Source organism: Phyllobates terribilis, unplaced genomic scaffold, assembly GCF_046119375.1.
Source record: "Phyllobates terribilis strain yellow unplaced genomic scaffold, ASM4611937v1 Scaffold_10__3_contigs__length_209671492, whole genome shotgun sequence".
In the NCBI taxonomy this organism is placed as follows: domain Eukaryota; kingdom Metazoa; phylum Chordata; class Amphibia; order Anura; family Dendrobatidae; genus Phyllobates; species Phyllobates terribilis.
The window spans coordinates 18,432,296-18,453,400 of record NW_027362770.1 but is presented as its reverse complement, the minus strand read 5'-3'; the positions used below and the strand labels follow the sequence as shown (position 1 = coordinate 18,453,400).

The window sequence follows — 21,105 nt, the reverse complement described above, 5'->3', positions numbered from 1 at the left end:
ATTTCCCTGCCTCCGTATTTACCTCCTGTGTTCTGGCTATCTTCCTGTGTTTCCCGGTCCCTGTCTGTTCCATCTGAACAGAGCCCTGTCCTGTTTGTCCACAACTGCGGCTCTGCTCTGTTCTGCCCAGCACCGCTTCCCCTCTACACCTGCGACTCTTCTCTGCTCCGCTTCCCCTCCGCACCTTCGGCTCTGCTCTGCCCTGCTCCGCTTCCCTTCCGCACCCGCGGCTCTGCCCTGCTCCTCTTCCCCTCCGCACCTGCGGCTCTGCTCTGCCCTGCTCCTCTTCCCCTCCGCAGCTGCGGCTCTGCCCTGCTCCACTTCCCCTCCGCAGCTGCAGCTCTGCCCTGCTCCGCTTACCCTCCGCAGCTGCGACTCTGCCCTCCTCCGCTTCCCCTCCGCACCTGTGGCTCTGCCTTGCTCCGCTTCCCCTCCGCACCTGCGGCTCTGCCCTGCTCAGCTTCCCCTCCGCACCTGCGGCTCTGCCCTGCTCCACTTCCCCTGCGCACCTGCGGCTCTGCCCTGCTCCGCTTCCCCTGCGCACCTGCGGCTCTGCCTTGCTCTGCTTCCCCTCCGCACCTGTGGCTCTGCCCTGCTCTACTTTCCCTCCGCACCTGCGGCTCTGCCCTGCTCCACTTCCTCTGCGCACCTGCGGCTCTGTTCCTGTATCCCAGTCTGTATTGGTCCCTACCCAGCCTGTTTACCCACGTGCCAGCACCCGCCTGTCTGTATACCAGCCGTGCCTGCCAGTACCCGCCTGTCTGTATACCAGCCAAACCTGCCAGTACCAGCCTGTCTGCATATCAGCCAAACCTGCCCGTTCCTGCATTCCCGGTGTGGGTCAACAGCTGTGTGACCGGGGTTTGACCTGGAGTAGCACCTGGGCCACCTACCACGTCCCTCCTCCGACCACAGAGTCGATTAAGCCCCCGTGCGTCCGTGGTCCGATCTGGCGAGGGGTGCGATGCATACGAGGATTGGGGAAGAGGGGTGCCATGCATACCAGGATTGAGGGAAGAGGGGTACCATGCATACCAGGATTGGGGGATGAGGAGTGCCATGCATAGCAGGATCGGGATGAGGGAGCCATGCATACCAGGATGAAGGGTTGGGTACCATACATACCAGGATTGGGATGAGGGGTGCCATGTATACCAGATTTGAAATGAGGGTTGCCATGCATGCCAGGATTGGGGATGGGGGGTGCCATGCATACCAGGATTGAGGATGGTGGGGTGCCATGCATACCAGGATTGGGGATGAGGGGTTCCATGCATATGAGGATTGAGGGGTACCATGCATACCAGGATTGGGGCACGAGGGGTACCATGCATACCAGTATAGGGATCTGGGGGGCCATGCATACCAGGATTCAAATGAGGGGCCGCATACCAGGATAGGGATGAGGGGTACCATATATACCAGGATAGGGATGGCGAGTACCATGCATACCAGGATGAGGGACGCCATGCATGCCAGGATTGGGGATGAGGGGTGCCATGCATACCAGGATTTGGGATGAGGGGTGCAATGCATACCAGGATTGGGAATGAGGGGTGCCATGCATACAATGATTGTGGGTGAGGGGTGCCATGCATACCAGGATTCGGGTCGAGGGGTGCCATGCATACCAGGATTGGAGGTGAGGGGTGCCTTGAATACCAGGATAGGGATGAGGCATGCCATGCATACCAAGATAGGGATGAGGGGAGCCATGCATACCAGGATTGGGGGTGAGGGGTGCCATGCGTGCCAGGATTGGGGGTGAGGCGTGCCATGCATACCAGGATAGGGATGAGGGGAGCCATGCATACCAGGATTAGTGGTGAGAGGTGCCATGCATACCAGAATTGGGGTGAGGGGTGCATGCTTACCAGGATTGAGGGAGAGGGGTGCCATGCATACCAGTATTGAGGGTGAGGGGTGCCATGCATACCAGGATAGGGATGAGGGGAGCCATGCATACCAGAATTAGGGGTGAGGGGTGCCATGCGTACCAGGATTGGGGGTGAGGGGTGCCATGCATACCAGGATAGGGATGAGGGCAGCACATAACAGGATGGGGGAACAGGATTGGGGGGCACAAATACCAGGATGGGGGCAGCACATATACCAGGATGGGGGCAGCACATACCAGCATGGGAGACCATATAACAATAAAAATGCTTGCCAAATGGGCATAGAACTGGCTCAATAGCTAGTATATATAATATATATACTAGCTATTGAGCCAGTTCTACCCCCGGGAGGCGAGCATTTTTATTGGTATATGGTCTGCCATCCTGGTATTTGTGCTGCCCCCATCCTGGTATTTGTGCTGCCCCCATCCTGTTAATTGTGCTGCCCCCATCCTCATATTTGTGCTGCCTTCATCCTCGTGTTTGTGCTGACCCCGTCTTGTTCCCCTATCTTGTTATGTGCTGCCCTCATCCCTATCCTGGTATGCATGGCACGCCTCACCCCCAATCCTGGTATGCATGGCACCCCTCACCCTCAATCCTGGTATGCATGGCACCTCTCACCCCCAATCCTGGTATGCATGGCACCCCTCATCCCTATCCTGTTATGCATGGCATGCCTCATCCTTATCCTAATATGCATGGCACCCCTCACCTGCAATCCTGGTATGCATGGCATCCCTCCCCCCCAATCCTGGTATGCATGGCACACCTCTCCCCCAATCCTGGGGTGAGTGGTGCCATGCATACCAGGATAGGGATGAGGCGTACCATGCATACCAGGATAGGGATGAGGGAAGCCCATAACAGGATGGGGGAACAGGATTGGGGAGCACAAATACCAGGATGGGGGCAGCACATACCAGCATGGGAGACCATATACCAATAAAAAGCTCGCCACACGGGCGTAGAACAGTCCTTGAGGGGAGATATGTGTCATCGAGGATGATAGCTTAGTTGTAAGCCCGGAAAGCATGCTCCAGAATGTATATTGATGAGAGGGTTAATAGGGTGTATCAGGGCCGGGTTTTACGAGCAGTCATAAGAAATGGATGGGAATGGCTGCTCACATATCCCCACCCTGAGGGGTGTGGTTTGGCAGATAGTATGGAGAACATAGTGTTTTTGATGTGTTTTTGTACTTTTGCATTGCTTTCAACCAAGACAAATGCATTCACAGGGAAATGTCATTTTAACATTTTACAACCTTATCTGGCCATTTGGTGTGTGACACCTCATCAGACACACCCTGTTTCATTTATGATGGAGGGATTCTGAAAGTCACAAAGCCTATTTTTATAGGGTCATCAGACGGCCCTTAGTATTCTTAAAGGGCCAGCAGTCGGCCCTAGCTATTATTAGAGAGCCATCAGCCAGCTATGCTTTGTTGTTCCCATTATTAACGAGTGGGTCTCCTATACTGTTATTGCATATGCAGTGACTACAAAAGCTGCCAAAAATTTGGACATAACTAGTGTTGAGCGATACCTTCCGATATCAGGAAATATCGGATCGGATTGGATCGGGCCGATACTCAAAAAATATCGGGTATCGCCGATTCCGATACCGGAAACCAATGCAAGTCAATGGGACACAAATATCGGAATGAAAATAAACACTTTCTTTCCTTGTAGGTTAATTCTACATGAAGGAAAACAACTAACAATAATGTAGAAAGTATTGGGGGAGGTGGTTGCCCAGATCGATGGGAACAGTGCTCACAGTGAAACATGAAAAGCCGGCAATTCAGCAGCGGCATACACCGGTACCCGACAATTTAGAACAGAAAGAATAGAGCTTCACACATAGATTAGATAGATAGAAACAATTCAGTCATATATATAATAAGTACCGTGACAGTGTTGCTTACTGTACTTGTCATTTAGTGTAAAGGATTTATTTAAAAAAATAACAGTGTTTTCATGCACCGTCTCTTTAAAAAAGCCGGCCGGCAATTCAGCAGCGGTGCCCGACAATTTAGAACAGAAAGATAGAGCATTACACATAGATTAGATAGATAGAAACTTGTCAGTCACATATATAATAAGTACAGTGACAGTGTTGGTTACTGTACTTGTCAGTTAGTGTTAAAATAAAGGATTTATTAAAAAAAAAATTGGTGTGGGGTTCCCCGTAATTTTAGTCTCTAGCGGAGGTTAAGCAGACGGCTGGGGCAGATGTTTGAAGCCTGGGAAGGGGGTAATACCCACGGAGCTTCCCAGGCTACTAATATCAGCCCCCAGCTGAATACCTAGCCTTTACTAGCTATTAAAATGGGGGACCCCCAAAAAAATGACGTGGGGTCCCCCCTATTTTAATAGCTAGCAAAGGCTAGGCAGACAGCTGGGGACTGATATTAATAGCCCAGGAAGGGTGCCATGAATATTGGCCCCCTCCCAGGCTAGAAACACCACCCTTCAGCCGCCCCAGAAATGGCTCATCCATAGGATGCGCCAATTCTGGCACTTAGCCTCGCTCTTCCCACTGCCCTGTAGCGGTTGCAGTGGGGTAATAGGTCTGGGGTTGATGTCAGCTTATAATGCCAGCTGACATCAAGCCCAGGTTAGTAATGGGGGCGTCTATAAGACACCCCCATTACTAACCCCATTGTCAAAGTTGCAAAAAAAACACAAACACCCAGAATAAAGTCCTTTAATTGAAATAAACACGCAATTCTTTATTGTTCTAAATTAAACCATACTTACCGTATTGCCCATTCCAGCTGAAGCCAACGATCTCCTGCAATAAAAGAAAAATAATAAACCAACATCATCCTTACCTTTCCATGGTTCCCAGGACAGCTTCAGCTCTGCTACATCGAGATGACAGGCTGGACCGCAGCAGAATGCTGCCATCCAGCCTGTCATCCCGCAGACACTGAGAAGCGCCGGTATGCTTGCGCTACTCAGTGTCTGGCTGTGACGGCATCCAGATGAGCCGACAATGAACTCAGCTCACCTCATGCACGTCACTGACAGCGTGTGAGAATTCTCCTGCGCATGCGGTGAGCGTGAGAGAATTCTCCTGCTGAAGCGCTGAGCGCAGGAGAATTTTCCCACGCTGTCAGTGACGTGCATGAGGTGAGCTGAGTTCATTGGACATGAACTCGGCTCATTTGGATGCCGTCACAGTCAGACACTGCAGAGCGCAAGCATGCCTGCGCTTCTCAGTGTCTGCGGGATGACAGGCTGGATGTCAGCTTTCTGCTGCGGTCCCGCCTGTCATCTCGATGTAGCAGAGCTGAAGCTGTCGTGGGAACCATGGAAAGGTAAAGATGATGTTGCTTTATTATTTTTCTTTTATTGCAGGAGATCGTTGGCTTCAGCTGGAATGGGCGTGATGGTGAGTATAGTTTAATTTAGAACAATAAAGAATTGTGTGTTTATTTCAATTAAAGGACTTTTTTCTGGGTGTTGTGTTTTTTTTAAATACTTTACTAGAAATTCATGGCGGTCATGTCTAATATTGGCGTGACCCCATGAATTTCGGGCTTAGGGCCAGCTGATAATGCCAAGCTGGCCCTAACCCCTTTATTACCCAGTGAGCCACCGTACCAGGGCCCTGGATGAGTTGGGTACAGCGCCAGAAGATGGCGCTTCTATGAACGCGCCATTTTCCGGGGTGGCTGCGGACTGCAATTTGCAGCGGGGGGGGGGGGCCCAGAAAGCTTGGGCCTCCCTGCGCTGCGTATTCCAGCCCCCAGCTGCCTAGTTGTACCTGGCTGGACACAAAAATAGGGCGAAGCCCCACGTGTTTTTTTTTTTAAATTATTTCATAAAATTCATGAAATAATTAAGAATAAAAGGGCTTCCCTATATTGCTGTGTCCGGCCAGGTACAAATAGGCAGCTGGTGGTTGGGGGCAGCCCGTTCCTGCCTGCTGTACCTGGCTGGACACAAATATAGTGCGAAGCCCCACGTCAATTTTTTTTTAATTATTTCATGAAATAATTAAAAAAAAGGGCTTCCCTATATTGTTGTGTCCGGCCAGGTACAAATAGGCAGCTGGTGGTTGGGGGCAGCCCGTTCCTGCCTGCTGTACCTGGCTGGACACAAATATAGTGCGAAGCCCCACGTCAATTTTTTTTTAATTATTTCATGAAATAATTAAAAAAAAGGGCTTCCCTATATTGTTGTGTCCGGCCAGGTACAAATAGGCAGCTGGTGGTTGGGGGCAGCCCGTTCCTGCCTGCTGTACCTGGCTGGACACAAATATAGTGTGAAGCCCCACGTCAATTTTTTTTAAATTATTTCATGAATTGGACATGAACTCGACTCATCTGGATGCCGTCACAACCAGACACTGAGGAGCGCAAGCATGCCTGCACTTCTCAGTGTCTGCGGCATGGCAAGCTGGATGGCAGCTTTCTGCAGCAATCCAAGCTGTCATGTGAATGTAGCAGAGCTGAAGCTGTTGTGGGAACCATGGAAAGGTAAGGATGAGGTTGCTTTATTATTTTACTTTTATTGCAGGAGATCGTTGGCTTCAGCTGTAATGGGCGTGATGGTAAGTATGGTTTAATTTAGAACAATAAGAATTGTGTCTTTATTTCAATTAAAGGACTTTATTCTGGGTGTTTGTGTTTTTTTGTAACTTTGACTATGGGGTTAGTAATGGGGGTGTCTTATAGACGCCTCTCCTTTACTAACCTGGGCTTGATGTCAGCTGGCATTATAAGCTGACATCAACCCCAGCCCTATTACCCCACTGCCACCGCTACAGAGCAGTGGGAAGAGCGAGGCTAAGTGCCAGAATTGGCGCATCCTATGGATGAGCCATTTCTGGGGCGACTGACGGGTGGTGTTTCTAGCCTGGGAGGGGGCCAATATTCATGGCACCCTTCCTGGGCTATTAATATCAGCCCCCAGCTATCTGCCTAGCCTTTGCTAGCTATTAAAATAGGGGGGACCCCACGTCATTTTTTTGGGGGGGTCCCCCATTTTAATAAACCAACACTGTCACTGTACTTATTATATATGTGACTGACATGTTTCTATCTATCTAATCTATGTGTGATGCTCTATTCTTTCTGTTGTAAATTGTCGGTACCGCTGCTGAATTGCCGGCCGGCTTTTTTAAAGAGACGGTGCATGAAAACACTGTTATTTTTTTAAATAAATCCTTTACACTAAATGACAAGTACAGTAAGCAACCCTGTCTCTGTACTTCATATATATATGTGACTGACATGTTTTTATCTATCTAATCTATGTGTGATACTCTATTCTTTCTATTCTAAATTGTCTGGTACCACTGCTGAATTGCCGGCCGGCTTTTTTTAAGAGACGGTGCATGAAAACACTATTATTTTTTTTAATAAATCCTTTACACTAAATGACAAGTACAGTAAGCTGAGCACTGCCATCCATCTTGTAATCCTTCAGAGACACTGCAGAGCGCAGGCATTATGGGAACTTCCAATTCCGGTATTCGATATTCTAAAAGTATCTTAACTCTGTATCGGAACTTCGATACTGCGAATATCGGTCGATACCCGATATTTCAGTATCGGAATGCTCAACACTAGACATAACCCAATACCCCTTTGAAGAGACATAGAGGAGGGTCTCATTAAAAAAAAATTCTGATTATAAAGGAGCGGGTCTCCTATAGTGGTAATTCCCATGCTGTGACTGCAATGGCTGCCAAAATTTGGGAAAACCCCCACTATCAATGACACATTGAGCAGGGCTCCCATACTGTTTGCCTATGCAGTGACTCTAATGGCTGTCAAAAATTTGGAGGCACTCCAATGCCCCTTGCAAGAGACGTAGAGGTCATAGGGCCTCCTAAAATTATTAGGAAGTGGGACTCCCATAGTTGTTATTGTGGCCCAGCTGTACCTGTCTTTAAATTGTTAGTAGGGTTTTTCCTAAATTTTGACAGCCGTTGGACTCACTGCATACCCCATAACTGTATAGCAGACTCTCTCCTTTCTAATGGGAACATTTTGTTCTCGTTACTATGACCTAGCTATATGTGTCTTTAAATTGGTAGTAGGGGTTTTCCTAAATTTTGGCAGCCTTTGAACTCACTGAATACCCTATAACTGTATAGAGGACCCTCTCCTTTCTAATGGGAACATGCCATACTGGTTACTGTGGCCCAGCTGTATGTGTCTTTAAATTGTTTGTGGGGTTTTTCCTAAATTTTGGCAGCCTTTGGACTCACTGCATACCCTATAACTGTATAGCAGACCCTCTCCCTTCTAATGGGAACATGTCGTACTCGTTACTGTGGCCCAGCTCTATGCGTCTTTAAGTTGTTAGTGGGGTTTAACACTAACTAGTGCGTATTAACACTATAGGAGACGCACTCTTTTATAATGGGAACATTTTTTTCATGTCTCTTCAAAGGGGTATTGGCTTGCGTCCAAATTTTCGGCAGCCCTTGCAGTCACTGCATTCACAATAACAGTATAGGAGACCCACTCGTTAATAATGGGATCATCGAAGCATAGCCGGCTGATGGCTCTTCAACCATAGCGAGCACCGACTGCTGGCCCTTTAAGAATAGTAAGAGCCGCATAATGGCCCTATAAAAACAGGCTTTGTGACTTTGAGTCCCTCCATAATAAATTAAACAGGGTGTGTCTGATGATGGGTCACACACCACATGGCCAGTTAAGGTTGTAAAATGTTAAAATGACATTTGCCAGTGAATGCATTTGTCTTGGTTGAAAGCAATACAAAAGTGCAAAAACACATCAAAAACGCTATTTGTGAACATAGCCCAAGGTGTGCAGGAGCATTGTTCGTTTTGGTTATATATTTTTCCTTATATACAAGTCATTACCCTTGAAAGGATGTTCCTTAACATATTTCCCAGGAAAATCAATTTTGGTTTCGTTTTTGTATGTTTTATTGTGAGACCATAAGAGTGGCGTAATACCTCTGACAATGTTGTTGACAGCATTGACCTGGGGGTCATAAATGCTTCCAGGCGTCTTCCCCATGCTGTTCCTATGTCATTTGAGCACTGTTCCCATCGATTTGGGCAATTTTTTGGCCTTCTGCAGATCGCCGGGGGGAGCCGCCTGAAAAATGCTCGAGTTTCCCATAGACTTACATTGGGCTCGTTACTCGGACCGAGCACTCGAGCATTCCAATTTGCTCAACTCGAACAACGAGTACCTGAGCAATTAGTGTAATTTGAACCCAGGACCCCTGCGCTACAATAATTCAGTGCTAACCTGCCGCGACCAATCAGCGATATTGGCGCCAAATTTAAACACTGCTGCGGAAGCAAGAGCTGGCTGCAGCCGGGGGAATTACGTGCGATGTTGTCACAAGCAGTATTGACAACATTACGTAATTACAAAATTCATTAGGGGCCCCGGGGGGATACATTAGGGGGTTGATTTAAAGTAGTGCACAACCCATTTAAACAATGCTTTGCTGATTAGTCACGCCCGGTCACCCGCATATATATTCTAGAATACCCGATGCATTAGAATCGGGCCACCATCTAGTATTTCCATATTTTTGCATGGTTTAGACCCCAGTTATCTTAACATTTCACAACATGCTATTAAAAGAGTTTGAAATAACAAAAACCTTTCTGCTGTTAGTTTTGTCATTTAGCATGTTATAATTTTTTACATATTTTAAAACAGTATATGAATGTTTTGTTTTTCAGACGAAAGATCAAAATGACTTAGTTATGCATGGTCGAACAACTTCTTCACCCACACATAGTCTTTATGTCTTTGTACGGAACTTTGTCTGCAGAATAGGGGAAGATGCAGAACTTTTTATGTCATTGTACGACCCTGAGAAACAAATAATTATAAGGTAGGAAATGTCTTGTATATTTGTGTTCTGCAACAGAAAGTAAGAAAAAAAGAAACATATGTCTCCATTTATACAGATTGTTCTTGTTTCTCGGGTGTGCTCTGTCCTTGTTTTTTACAGATAGAACATGTACTCATTATAGTCTTTGGGTATGTTTACAAGTAAATATTTTTTCTTAGGTGGGGAATTGTGATTACCCTTTTTTGCATCCTGTTGCTGTTAGTTTTTAATGTTTAATGGGCAAGAGAAGATTTGAAATATATTATCTTGAATACAAGAGAAGCGGATGCCACATTAACCCCTTTACCCCGAAGCCTGTTTTCACCTTCCTGACCAGGCCAATTTTTTAAATTCTGACCAGTGTCACATTTTGAGGTAATAAGTCTGGAATGCTTCAATGGATCCCGGTCATTCTGAGATAGTTTTTTTTTGTGACATATTGTACTTCATGATAGTGGTAAAATGTCTTTGATATGACTTGTAAAAAACTTGGAAATTTGTCTAAAATTGTGAAATTTTGCAATTTTCAAACTTTTAATTTTCATGCCCTTAAATCAGTCATGTAACACAAAATAGTTAATTTCCCACATGTCTACTTTACATCAGCACAATTTTGGAAACAATAATTTTTTTTGTTAGGTAGTTCTAAGGGATAAAAGTTGACCAGCAATTTCTAATTTTTACAACAAAATTTACAAAACCATTTTTTAGGAACTACATTACATTTGAAGTGACTTTGAGGGGTCTATATGACAGAAAATACTCAAAGGTGACACCATTCTAAAACTGTACCCCTCAAGGTACCCAAAATACATTCAAGAAGTTCATTAACCCTTCAGGTGCTTCACAGGAATTAATGGAATATGAAGGGAAAAAATAAACATTTAACTTTTTTTCACAAAAATTTTATTTAGATCCAATTTTTTTTTACTTTCACAAGGGTAGCAGGAGAAAATGGACCCCAAAATTTGTTGTGCAATTACTCCTGAGCACAAAAATACCCAATATGTGTGGGAAAACCACTTTTTGGGCGCACGGCAGGGCTCGGAATGGAACGAGTACCATTTGACTTTTTGAATGTAAAATTTGCTGGCATAATTAGCAGACGCCATGTCGCATTTGGAGAGCCCCTGATGTGCCTTAACAGTGGAAACCCCCCAAAAGTGACACAATTCTGGAAACTAGACTACTCAGGGAACTTGGATAGATGTGTAGTGAGCACCTTGAACCTCCAAGTGCTTCACAGAATGTTATAATGTTCAGACATGAAAATAAAAAAAATTACATTTTTCCCACACAGATGGTTTTTAGCCCCATATTTTGCATTTTCACAAGGGTAACAGAAGAAATTGCACCATGCAATTTGTTGTGCAATTTCTCCTAAGTATACTGATACCCCATAAGTGGGGGAAAACAACTGTTTGGGTGCACGGCAAGGCTTTGACGTGAAGGAGCGCCATTTGACTTTTTGAATGTAAAATTTGTTGGAATAAATAGCGGACGCCATGTTGCGTTTGCAGAGCCCCTGATGTGCCAAAACAGTAGAACCCCCCCCAACAATTTTGGAAACTAGACCCCTCAGGTGTTAGGGTGTACAGTTTGATATGTTCACTAGTTGCCTGCTCCTGGCCTAATGGATATGATCAAGTGCATGCAAGAAAGAATAAAATCACACACAGTCGGATGTAAGCTCTCCTTGATCAGCTACAGCACAGCTCCAAGTCCCTTTTTTCAACCCGAACATAGACTTATATAAACTCTGTAAAGCGGCTCGGTTAGCCCTACAATGGGAGTAACCAGATGTATTCATTGGTTAATGGATTAGGCAATGGGCAAATCCATGGGCGGATCCATGAGGTCATCAGGGTGGGTTGGTCCATGAGGTCATCAGTGGACATGGTCTCGATCGGGTGTCTCCAAGCAACGTGTCGTTCTGTGATTGGTTAGTCCTTCTATAGAATTCAGCTTCCTCTTGGAACTTCCTTGTACGACAGGATGTAGTCATAAATAAACTCTCCACTTTTGCCACATGTACAACAGGATGTAGTCATAGGTCCAGTCGCCATCTTGCATAATAGAGAATGGTGTGATGAAACAGGAAATGGCAGCAATCTTTTGATCTAAACAAGTTTATGTAAGGTGAAATAATACACTTTATGGGTCTTTTCTCTCAATCTCATATGTCTTGAGGTTAATTAATTATTTGATCCTATGGCTCTCCTTAACACCGGGAACTTATCTAGATATGTGGAGAGCACTTTCAATCCTCAGGTGCTTCACAGAAGTGTATAACATAAGGCCGTGAAAATAAAAAAAAAACATTTTTCCATCAAGAATGTTTTTTTTACTCCCAAATTTAGCATTTTCGCAAAGGAAACAGGGGGAAAAGGACCGCAAAATTTGTTTTACAATCTCTCCTGAGTACACAGATATGCCATATGTGGTCGAAAACTACTTTTGAGGCATAGTGCAAAGCTCAGAAGGGAAGTAGCGCCATATTGGAGTTCAGATTTTGCTGGACTGGTTTGAAGGAGCCATGTCACATTGGTTAGCCCCTGAAGTGCCAGATCCGCAGAACCCTACATACAGTGGGGGAAAAAAAGTATTTAGTTAGCCACCAATTGTGCAAGTTCTCCCACTTAAAAAGATGAGAGAGGCCTGTAATTGACATCATAGGTAAACTTCAACTATGAGAGACAAAATGAGAAAACAAATCCTGAAATTCACGTTGTCTGATTTGGAAAGAATTTTTTTTCACAAATTTTGGTTGTAGTGACCAGTATGTTGTGGTCACCAGTACATTATACCCAGCTCATGCTTCTGGAGACATGCATCCATAAATTAGGCGGGCTCACATCGCTACAGAAATGCCAAACATGTGGATGCTAACTGCAGTTTAGGCACACTGCGGAGCTCAGAAGGGAAGGGGACATTTGGATTTGGGAGCACAGAAATCGCTGGATTTCTTTTGGGGGGCGTGAAGATCTGGGGTCTCCCGTGGGCGTAATACTACTCAGACAACACAGGGTGAGGGTAAGACAGTGTGGCAATACTTTATTAAACCACTAACCAGACAATAATCACATAGAACAGTCCCATCAAATACCCAAGATGGTGCAGAATGACACAGTCCCACCCTTCCGCTGGCCCACTCGGGAATAGAACAACTGCGACTTTGGTACTTCCAGGGCCAACTACCTCAACCATTGGCCTCTCACTTTTGACGGGCGCCCACAGATAGGATAAAGTGGCAAGCTTAGGAAGCTGACAGTCCAAAGAGGTAAAAGGTCAGGAAACTCAAGGGTACCCTGGCTCTCTGAGAGTTTTCATGGGGCCAAATGACCGGCTGGTCCCAATCTGGCTTCTCCAAATGTCTCCATGGATTGGAGGCGACCTAAGTGTCCCAACTGGCAACTCCAAACAACATATCCATGGGGCCAGGTGACTTTATCGTCCCAACCTGGTCTCCCCAAATGTATCCATGGGTTCTTTGATGGTCAATGGAGCAGATCCGTATCCTTCCAGTCAGGGCTGGGTACCCTTAGGACAGAATCATGTAGAATCCAAAAATTGTGTATCTCTAGATCGAGCCACGCTATCAAGCTGACGTTCTGACACGTGTATCTCTGATTCTTTGTTTCAATTCTGCTACAGAGACATACAGTACAGATCAAAAGTTTGGACACACCTTCTCATTTAAAGATTTTTCTGTATTTTCATGACTATGAAAATTGTACATTCACGCTGAAGGTATCAAAACTATGAATTAACACATTTGGAATTATAAACAGTACTTAACAAAAAAGTGTGAAACAACTGAAAATATGTCTTATATTCTAGGTTCTACAAAGTAGCCACCTTTTGCTTTGATGACTGCTTTGCACACTCTTGGCATTCTCTTGATGAGCTTCAAGAGGTAGTCACCGGAAATGGTCTTCCAACAATCTTGAAGGAGTTCCCAGAGATGCTTAGCACTTGTTGGCCCTTTTGCCTTCACTCTGCGGTCCAGCTCACCCCAAACCATCTCGATTGGGTTCAGGTCTGGTGACTGTGGAGACCCGGTCATCTGGGGTAGCACCCCATCACTCTCCTTCTTGGTCAAATAGCCCTTACACAGCCTGGAGGTGTGTTTGGGGTCAATGTCCCGTTGAAAAATAAATGATGGTCCAACTAAACACAAACTGGATGGAATAGCATGCCGCTGCAAGATGCTGTGGTAGCCATGCTGGTTCAGTATGCCTTCAATTTTGAATAAATCCCCAACAGTGTAACCAGCAAAGCACCACCACACCATCACACTTTCACCTCCATGCTTCACGGTGGGAACCAGGCATGTAGAGTCCATCCATTTACGTTTTCTGCGTCGCACAAAAGCACAGTGGTTGGAACCAAAGATCTCAAATTTAGACTCATCAGACCAAAGCACAGATTTCCACTGGTCTAATGTCCATTCTTTGTGTTCTTTATCCCAAACAAGTCTCTTCTGCTTGTTGCCTGTCCTTAGCAGTGGTTTCCTAGCAGCTATTTTACCATGAAGGCCTGCTGCACAAAGTCTCCTCTTAACAGTTGTTGTAGAGATGTGTCTGCTGCTAGATGGCATTGACCTGGTCTCTATTCTGAGCTGCTGTTAACCTGAGATTTCTGAGGCTGGTGACTCGGATAAACTTATCCTCAGAAGCAGAGGTGACTCTTGGTCTTCCTTTCCTGGGGCGGTCCTCATGTGAGCCAGTTTCTTTATAGCGCTTGATGGTTTTTGCAACTGCACTTAGGGACACTTTCAAAGTTTGCCCTATTTTTCAGACTGACTGACCTTCATTTCTTAAAGTAATGATGGCCACTCTTTTTTCTTTACTTAGAATGTATATTATGGCAAGAAAAAAACAGCTAACAGTTTATTCAGTAGGACTATCAGCTGTGTATCCACCTAACTTCTGCACAACACAACTGATGGTCCCAACCCCATTTATAAGGCAAGAAATCCCACTTATTAAACCTAACAGGGGACACCTGTGAAGTGAAAACCATTTCTGGTGACTACCTCTTGAAGCTCATCTAGAGAATGCCAAGAGTGTGCAAAGCAGTCATCACAGCAAAAGGTGGCTACTTTGAAGAACCTAGAATATAAGATATATTTTCAGTTGTTTCACACTTTTTTGTTAAGTATATAATTCCACATGTGTTAATTCATAGTTTTGATGCCTTCAGTGTGAATGAACATTTTTCAAAGTCATGAAAATACAGAAAAATCTTTAAATGAGAAGGTGTGTCCAAACTTTTGGTCTGTACTGTATGTCCCTTAAAATAGTTACAGTTGTCCTTTCAAGTACACATTTACAGGTTAGGGGATTCCCTCTCTGTAATTGTATTATAACTGTATTATTCACAGGGCTCAAGTCTCATTGTTTGAGCATTTAATCCATTTACATAGTTGGTACAGCAGGGGGCTCTTTAAATCAACATCTAACTGGCTTTACACTGTGTTCCAAATTATTATGCAAATAATATTTTCTCAGGACTCCTGCACATAACACATCTGCATCTCTGGCTGCTATGGGCATAAAAGGGGACAAACTTATGGTGTGGCACCCATGCTCCCCTGACCTCAACCCCATTGAAAACCTCTGGAGCATCATCAAAAGAAGTGTCTATGATGGCGGGAGGCAGTTCACATCTAAGCAACAGCTCTGGGAGGGTATTCTGTCCTCATGCAAAACAATTGGAAGCAGAAACCATCCAAAACCTGACAAATTCAATGGACGAGAGAGTTCAGAAGCTCCTTTCGAACAAGCGGTCCTATGTGCAAATGTAACATCACCTAGAATAAAGTTTTGAGTTGAAAACTGTTTGATTTCAGTTTGTAATAACCTGCTAATGCTTATAATTTCAAAAATGACCATTTTTTGTTCTTTATTAAAATGAAAAGGTTGAAAACTCTGCTGTGCATAATAATTTGGAACATACATTTTGAGTGCAGTTTGAGTTTTTTATTTTTTTTTAAATATACTGTTATCATAGGCAGTTTGTACAAAAACCTTTCAATTGTACTCTAATAGTTATTTGACTGGAGAATTACAATGACTGCAATTCATATAGGTAATTTGGGAAAATCTGAGAAAATAATATTTGCATAATAATTTGGAACACAGTGTAGTATAATATGTAATTAGCATATTAACAAACATTATTGTTTCACGACCAAGAGAATTCAATATTCATTTTTATACACATAATCGTATGTCCTTCTTGACCAGCCAAAGAAATACACATACATTCACAAGTCAACACAAACACAATAGTGTATTTCTCTTGGCTTAACAATTCTAGATGTCTGGCTGATTAAGATAAGAAGCTGTTTTGTCACAGAGGGCAAGGAGCCATTTTGTTTTTCCAGAGCCTTTTTACTGCCAGTATCATGGCAGCCCCTTATATTTTCGTTAACATATGACGGAGCTGAGTGGGGACTTGATTTTTTTGTGAATGGAGTTGAAGCTTTTATTGGGAACATTTTACCTAACATCTTGGATCACATTTATTTAGCGTTCTAAATAATGGGTTTCCATCTAAATCTCCGAGTAACGTGATTCAGATGAAACCCCCGAGGAATCTATTCACTATAATGAGGCAGCAGAGTTACTCTTGACCCCATCTGGCCTCTATTCAGCGGAGTCCTTCTTTTCAGAGGTGCACAAAACTGTAGCTGATGGCACTTTTATGCAAGCCTAATAAAAAGACGGACACCACCGGATCACAGGTCATATTGCAACCACAATGCCTCCATCTGCCTCATTATAGGGAATCATCAGCCAGGGGTTCCATCTGAATCACGTATTTCAGAGATTTACATGGAAGCCTCTGTGCAAGCCCTCAGCGCAGAAGATAAATGTGAGCTGAGTCATACTGCGATCTTTGGGAGGCAGAATGAAAAAATCAACAGCAGGTGAAGAATTAATTTTACTTATTTTTAACACTGTTCCGGTATAAGTGATTAGACAACTTTATTCTTTGGGTTGGTACATAGAGTGTACACAAAAGAGAAGCAATAAATATAGACAGGGATCACCAATATGAAATCTAAATAATTTATTAACAATTAAACCAAAATACAAACATTTAAAAAAGCTAAAAACGCGTTTACAAGATCCCCACATTGTAGTGCCTCGGTCAATTCTCCATATTTCCTATATATCAGTAATCAAGCAATGTATAATAATCCTACAAAAGGTATATAGCAATATATCAATAGGTGCTAACATACAAATTCACCCTCAGATATGACATAAATACAATATCAAATGCACATGATATACACAACTATAAAAAGCTTTAAAGTACTAGTCTATAGAATGTATAAGGTGGCTAATGGTCTCATAGTCGATGGGAGGTATGTGTCACAGAGATGGCTCTCCTCTGTGATGTAACCCTGAGTGTTTCTCTAGTGCACGCATGCACTAAGAGGTCTAATTGGTGCACCTGGGACTGGGTAATGGCTAGCTTGGAGAGTTGGGGCGGGTCCAGCTACCCACATACCTCACCTCTGGGTGTGGTTAACAGCCTTTAAAATGGATGCCATTGTTTGGCACATGTTCTGTGTGTTTGGAGGGAGAAAGCCTCCTGTATGTTGTTTCGCCGGACTGAGCCAGTGAGCTGAACGCTATGCAGTCTATGTGCCAACAGGACTGGCTTAAGCAGAGACTTGCTTAATGGACATTTCTCTTTGTTTTGCCTGAACTGAAGGCTGTTTGTATTCCTTTACTTTTGCTGGATTTATGAGGTAATAAACCAACATGAAGACTTAAGTCTATGTGCCCACGTAGCAGATTTGATGCAGAGCGTTTTTGCCTCTCTCTGGCAGAAAAAAACGCATTCAGATATACATGCGTTTTTTCTGCCAGAGAGAAGCGTTTTTACATGCGTTTTTTCAAGCTGTTTTTCAAGCGATTTTGAGCATCACCTGGAAAAGTGCTTGACAAGTTGGTTACACAATATAAATCCATGCAACTGCCATGGATTTATAATGTGTGAACAACTGATGCTTTAAATGCAGCATCTATAGTAAAAAAAAAAGAATTAAAAAGTTAAAAATAAAAAAACCTTGTATACTCACCTCTCCGGTCTCCTCCCGGCGGTGGCGATCCTCTCTCCTTGGCATCTCACAGTGTACAGTCAGGACCTGTGGTGACATCTTTTAGTCAGCTGATGGTTACACGACCATCACCTGACCGCCGACGTCAGCGGTCGCATGACCATCAGGTGACTAAATGACATCACCGCAGGTCCTGGCAGTACACTGTGGGACGCCAAGGAGAGAGGACATGGCCGGGAGCAGACCGGGGGCCGCCGGACAGGTGAATATACAGGTTTTGTTTATTTTTCACTTTTTTATTTCTTTTTTTCACCGCTTGGTAACCGGGATGAAGAGGAGTTGTAGTCTCCTCTTCATCCCGGGTACCACATGCACCGTGATTACGCTGCAAATTCACGGCCATTGAATTTAATTGAAACGCAGCAAATGCACATATACCTGCGGGTTTGCTGCGTTTCAATGTTCCTCAATGGCCGCGAATTTGCAGCGTAATCATGGTAGAAATGGTCATGCTGCGTTTTGCAACGAAATGCGAATTTGGCGCGCTAATTAGCGCATCATGTGCACAGCACATCTGAATTCACATTGCTTTGCATGGCAGACTGTTTTAGAAGCTATGTGGGCACATGGCCTAAAGGAACATGTCTCCTGTTTGCCTCCCATCTCATCCAAGTGAGTAAAATCCCTATAAATGGTAAAGTGCTACTGGTGAAAATAATGTCCTATGTGCCCAAAACATATACCAATGGCACATTTGCAGAAGTATAAACAATATATACTGCTGTTACAAAAAAGCAGTAGCAAAAAGTAGGGATTAAAAATTCTGAAACCATTTTTAACCTGTAAGCCACTACAACTGTGACTTCATCAGGTGAGGTATAGTAATAAGGTGGCCTGTTTGTTCATATAAGTAGTAAGAGAGGTAATTATCAGGATCTTGTACAGCTGTGCAAGGCATCCTTTAGGTAGTTTGATAAAAAGATGAGTGCGCATGCACACACTGGAAGAGAAGTCAAAAGAGCTGCTGTGGAACTCACACGGCGAACCGGAAGTAAAGGGTTTGACAACCAGCGCCACTGCGCAAGCATGCATCGGAAGCACAAGGCAAACCAGTATGGAATGTATCTGTGACCCAGAAAGGCAAGGAAGAAAGGCAAAAGAATGTCAGCTAGACACGCACATATATGCTGTCAGCACCAATATAAAGATCATCCATATGTGCAAGTAGAGGGCTGGTATGCGGGTAAAATGTGAGTCAACATTAAAGAGGTTGTCCAGTACTTTAGATTATCCCCCAATGTATCCCCCTGGGGCCCCTATGAGTGATATGCTTATATTGTATAATAAAAATGAAAAGTAATAAGGAAAAATAATAATAAAAAATAAAAAATGCAAAAATAAATAATAACTAAATATATGATGCAAAAACACCCATACATGTGCAGGCGCACCAATCACCAACTTACTCTATTCCATCCACACCACAATAAGTCTGGATTACAACTGATGACCATAAACCTTCACAGATGATATTAAACATAATTATTGTTGCCGTAGCACTTCATTACAATTGATATAATATATGGGGGCAATCCCACATATACACAGAAGCAGAGGGGATATAATGATAAAAACTGGAGAAACACCAAGGTATGCAAGATTTTAATACCAGCTCCGAAAAAAAGAGGGGGGGGTGGGCTAGAGGAGGGAAGAGAGAGGAGGGAGGAGAGAGGAAAAAGTAAGTATAGAGAGGAGGGATGAGGGGCTTAGTATGAAATAAAAACAATAAAAAAATTAAAAAGATGTACTATATGTGCCAGCAATATATCGATGTGATTAGGTGCACTAAAAAGTGTCAAAAGTTCAAAAAAGTGCAAAGTGTTGAAAAGAAAACATCATAATTAATTAGTTGATACAGTAGTCCTCGAACAGGAACACTGAAGAAGCCAGTAATAGAAAGAGCTAAAGGATCCAGTGAAGTGACTTATAAAAAAGGTAATTGAAAATGGACAAGATTTAGAAACAAGTAATCAAATTGGCTTATAAAACGCAGTAAAAGAAGCTCTTCGTTAAGTGGAGCTAGACTATTTCATTTTTATATCCACTTTGATTCTTGCCGTAAATCTTCTGGGACAACATTTGTATTAACGATATTTGTAGAGATCTTTTCCAAGCCAATAGCTTGTATCCCTCTATTCCTACCATCATGACAGTTTAAAAAATGCGTGGCTACTGAAGTCTATTTTTTACCTTTCTCCAAGTCTTTTTTGGCTGTATTAATGCCGGATATGTGCTGTTGAATTCTGACATACTGAGCATACCATGCAGCTCCCACAAGGATGAGTACCTTGTAGTCTGGCACGAAAATTTGTCCCACAATTTCTGCTGAATGTAGAAATATCCCATATGTGGCTGTGCAGTACTGCATAGCCTGATGGCAAGACTCGGGAGGGATGGAGCACTTTTTGCTTCCTGGAGCACAAATTTTCCTAGAATAGTTTGTGGACTCCATATACAGATCCCCTACATGCTAGAAGAGCAGAATCCCCCTCAAGTGACCCAATTTTTGAAATTTTACCTCGTTGTGAATTTATCTACAGGTGTAGTGATGATTGTGACTCCATAGGTGTTTTCCAAAAACAAGCAGCCATGGATGTTGCTAAGTGAAGGTTGCAAACTGCTGTTATATTGACCAGTACGTTGTTGTAACCAGTATGTTGTGGTGACTAGTGATGGGCGAACCTGTCACTGTTTGGGTTCCGCTAATATAGCCAACACCGAACAGTTTTTTTAAAGTTCGGGTACCAGAACAGTACCTGAACCCCGAACCCGAACACGGACCCCATTCATGTGAATGGGGGACGCAAATTTACCTGATTTCCCGAGCTGTCATTTGCGTGACAGTGCAGGAAACACAGGCTCTGATCGTGGTAATTGCATTACCGTGATCAGAACGCTGTGGCATCATCCTAACAGGTGTCAGCATGATGCCACAGCAGTGATAGGTGACCTGGCAGTAAATAGCTTACCGCGGGTCATAGGTGCCAGCTGATGGTACTACTACCACCATCAGCCGGCGCCTCCTGCCAAAGGAAACAGCGGGCACAGGCGCCGCTGGATGGGAGCAGTAGTCGCCCATCCACCAGCGTCTGTGCTCTGCTGAGTGTAAAAAAAGAAATGTTAAAATTAAAAAATATATATTAAAAGAAAAATAAAACACATTATACTCACCTACACCTTGTCCCCGATGTTCTCCGCACCTACAAAAAAT

General features: G+C 44.0%; 1 protein-coding gene across 5 annotated transcripts in view; it reads left to right on the top strand.

Moving 5' to 3' along the window:
• DOCK2 (dedicator of cytokinesis 2) overlaps window positions 1-21,105 on the top strand; it is a 1,661,574-nt gene that overhangs the window by 367,724 nt on the left and 1,272,745 nt on the right. For all 5 annotated transcript variants that reach the window (XM_073649510.1, XM_073649507.1, XM_073649509.1 and 2 more), the window contains exon 8: window positions 9,597-9,751. In XM_073649510.1, coding sequence (XP_073505611.1) covers window positions 9,597-9,751 — 155 coding nt within the window. The remainder of the gene's footprint in view (window positions 1-9,596; window positions 9,752-21,105) is intronic.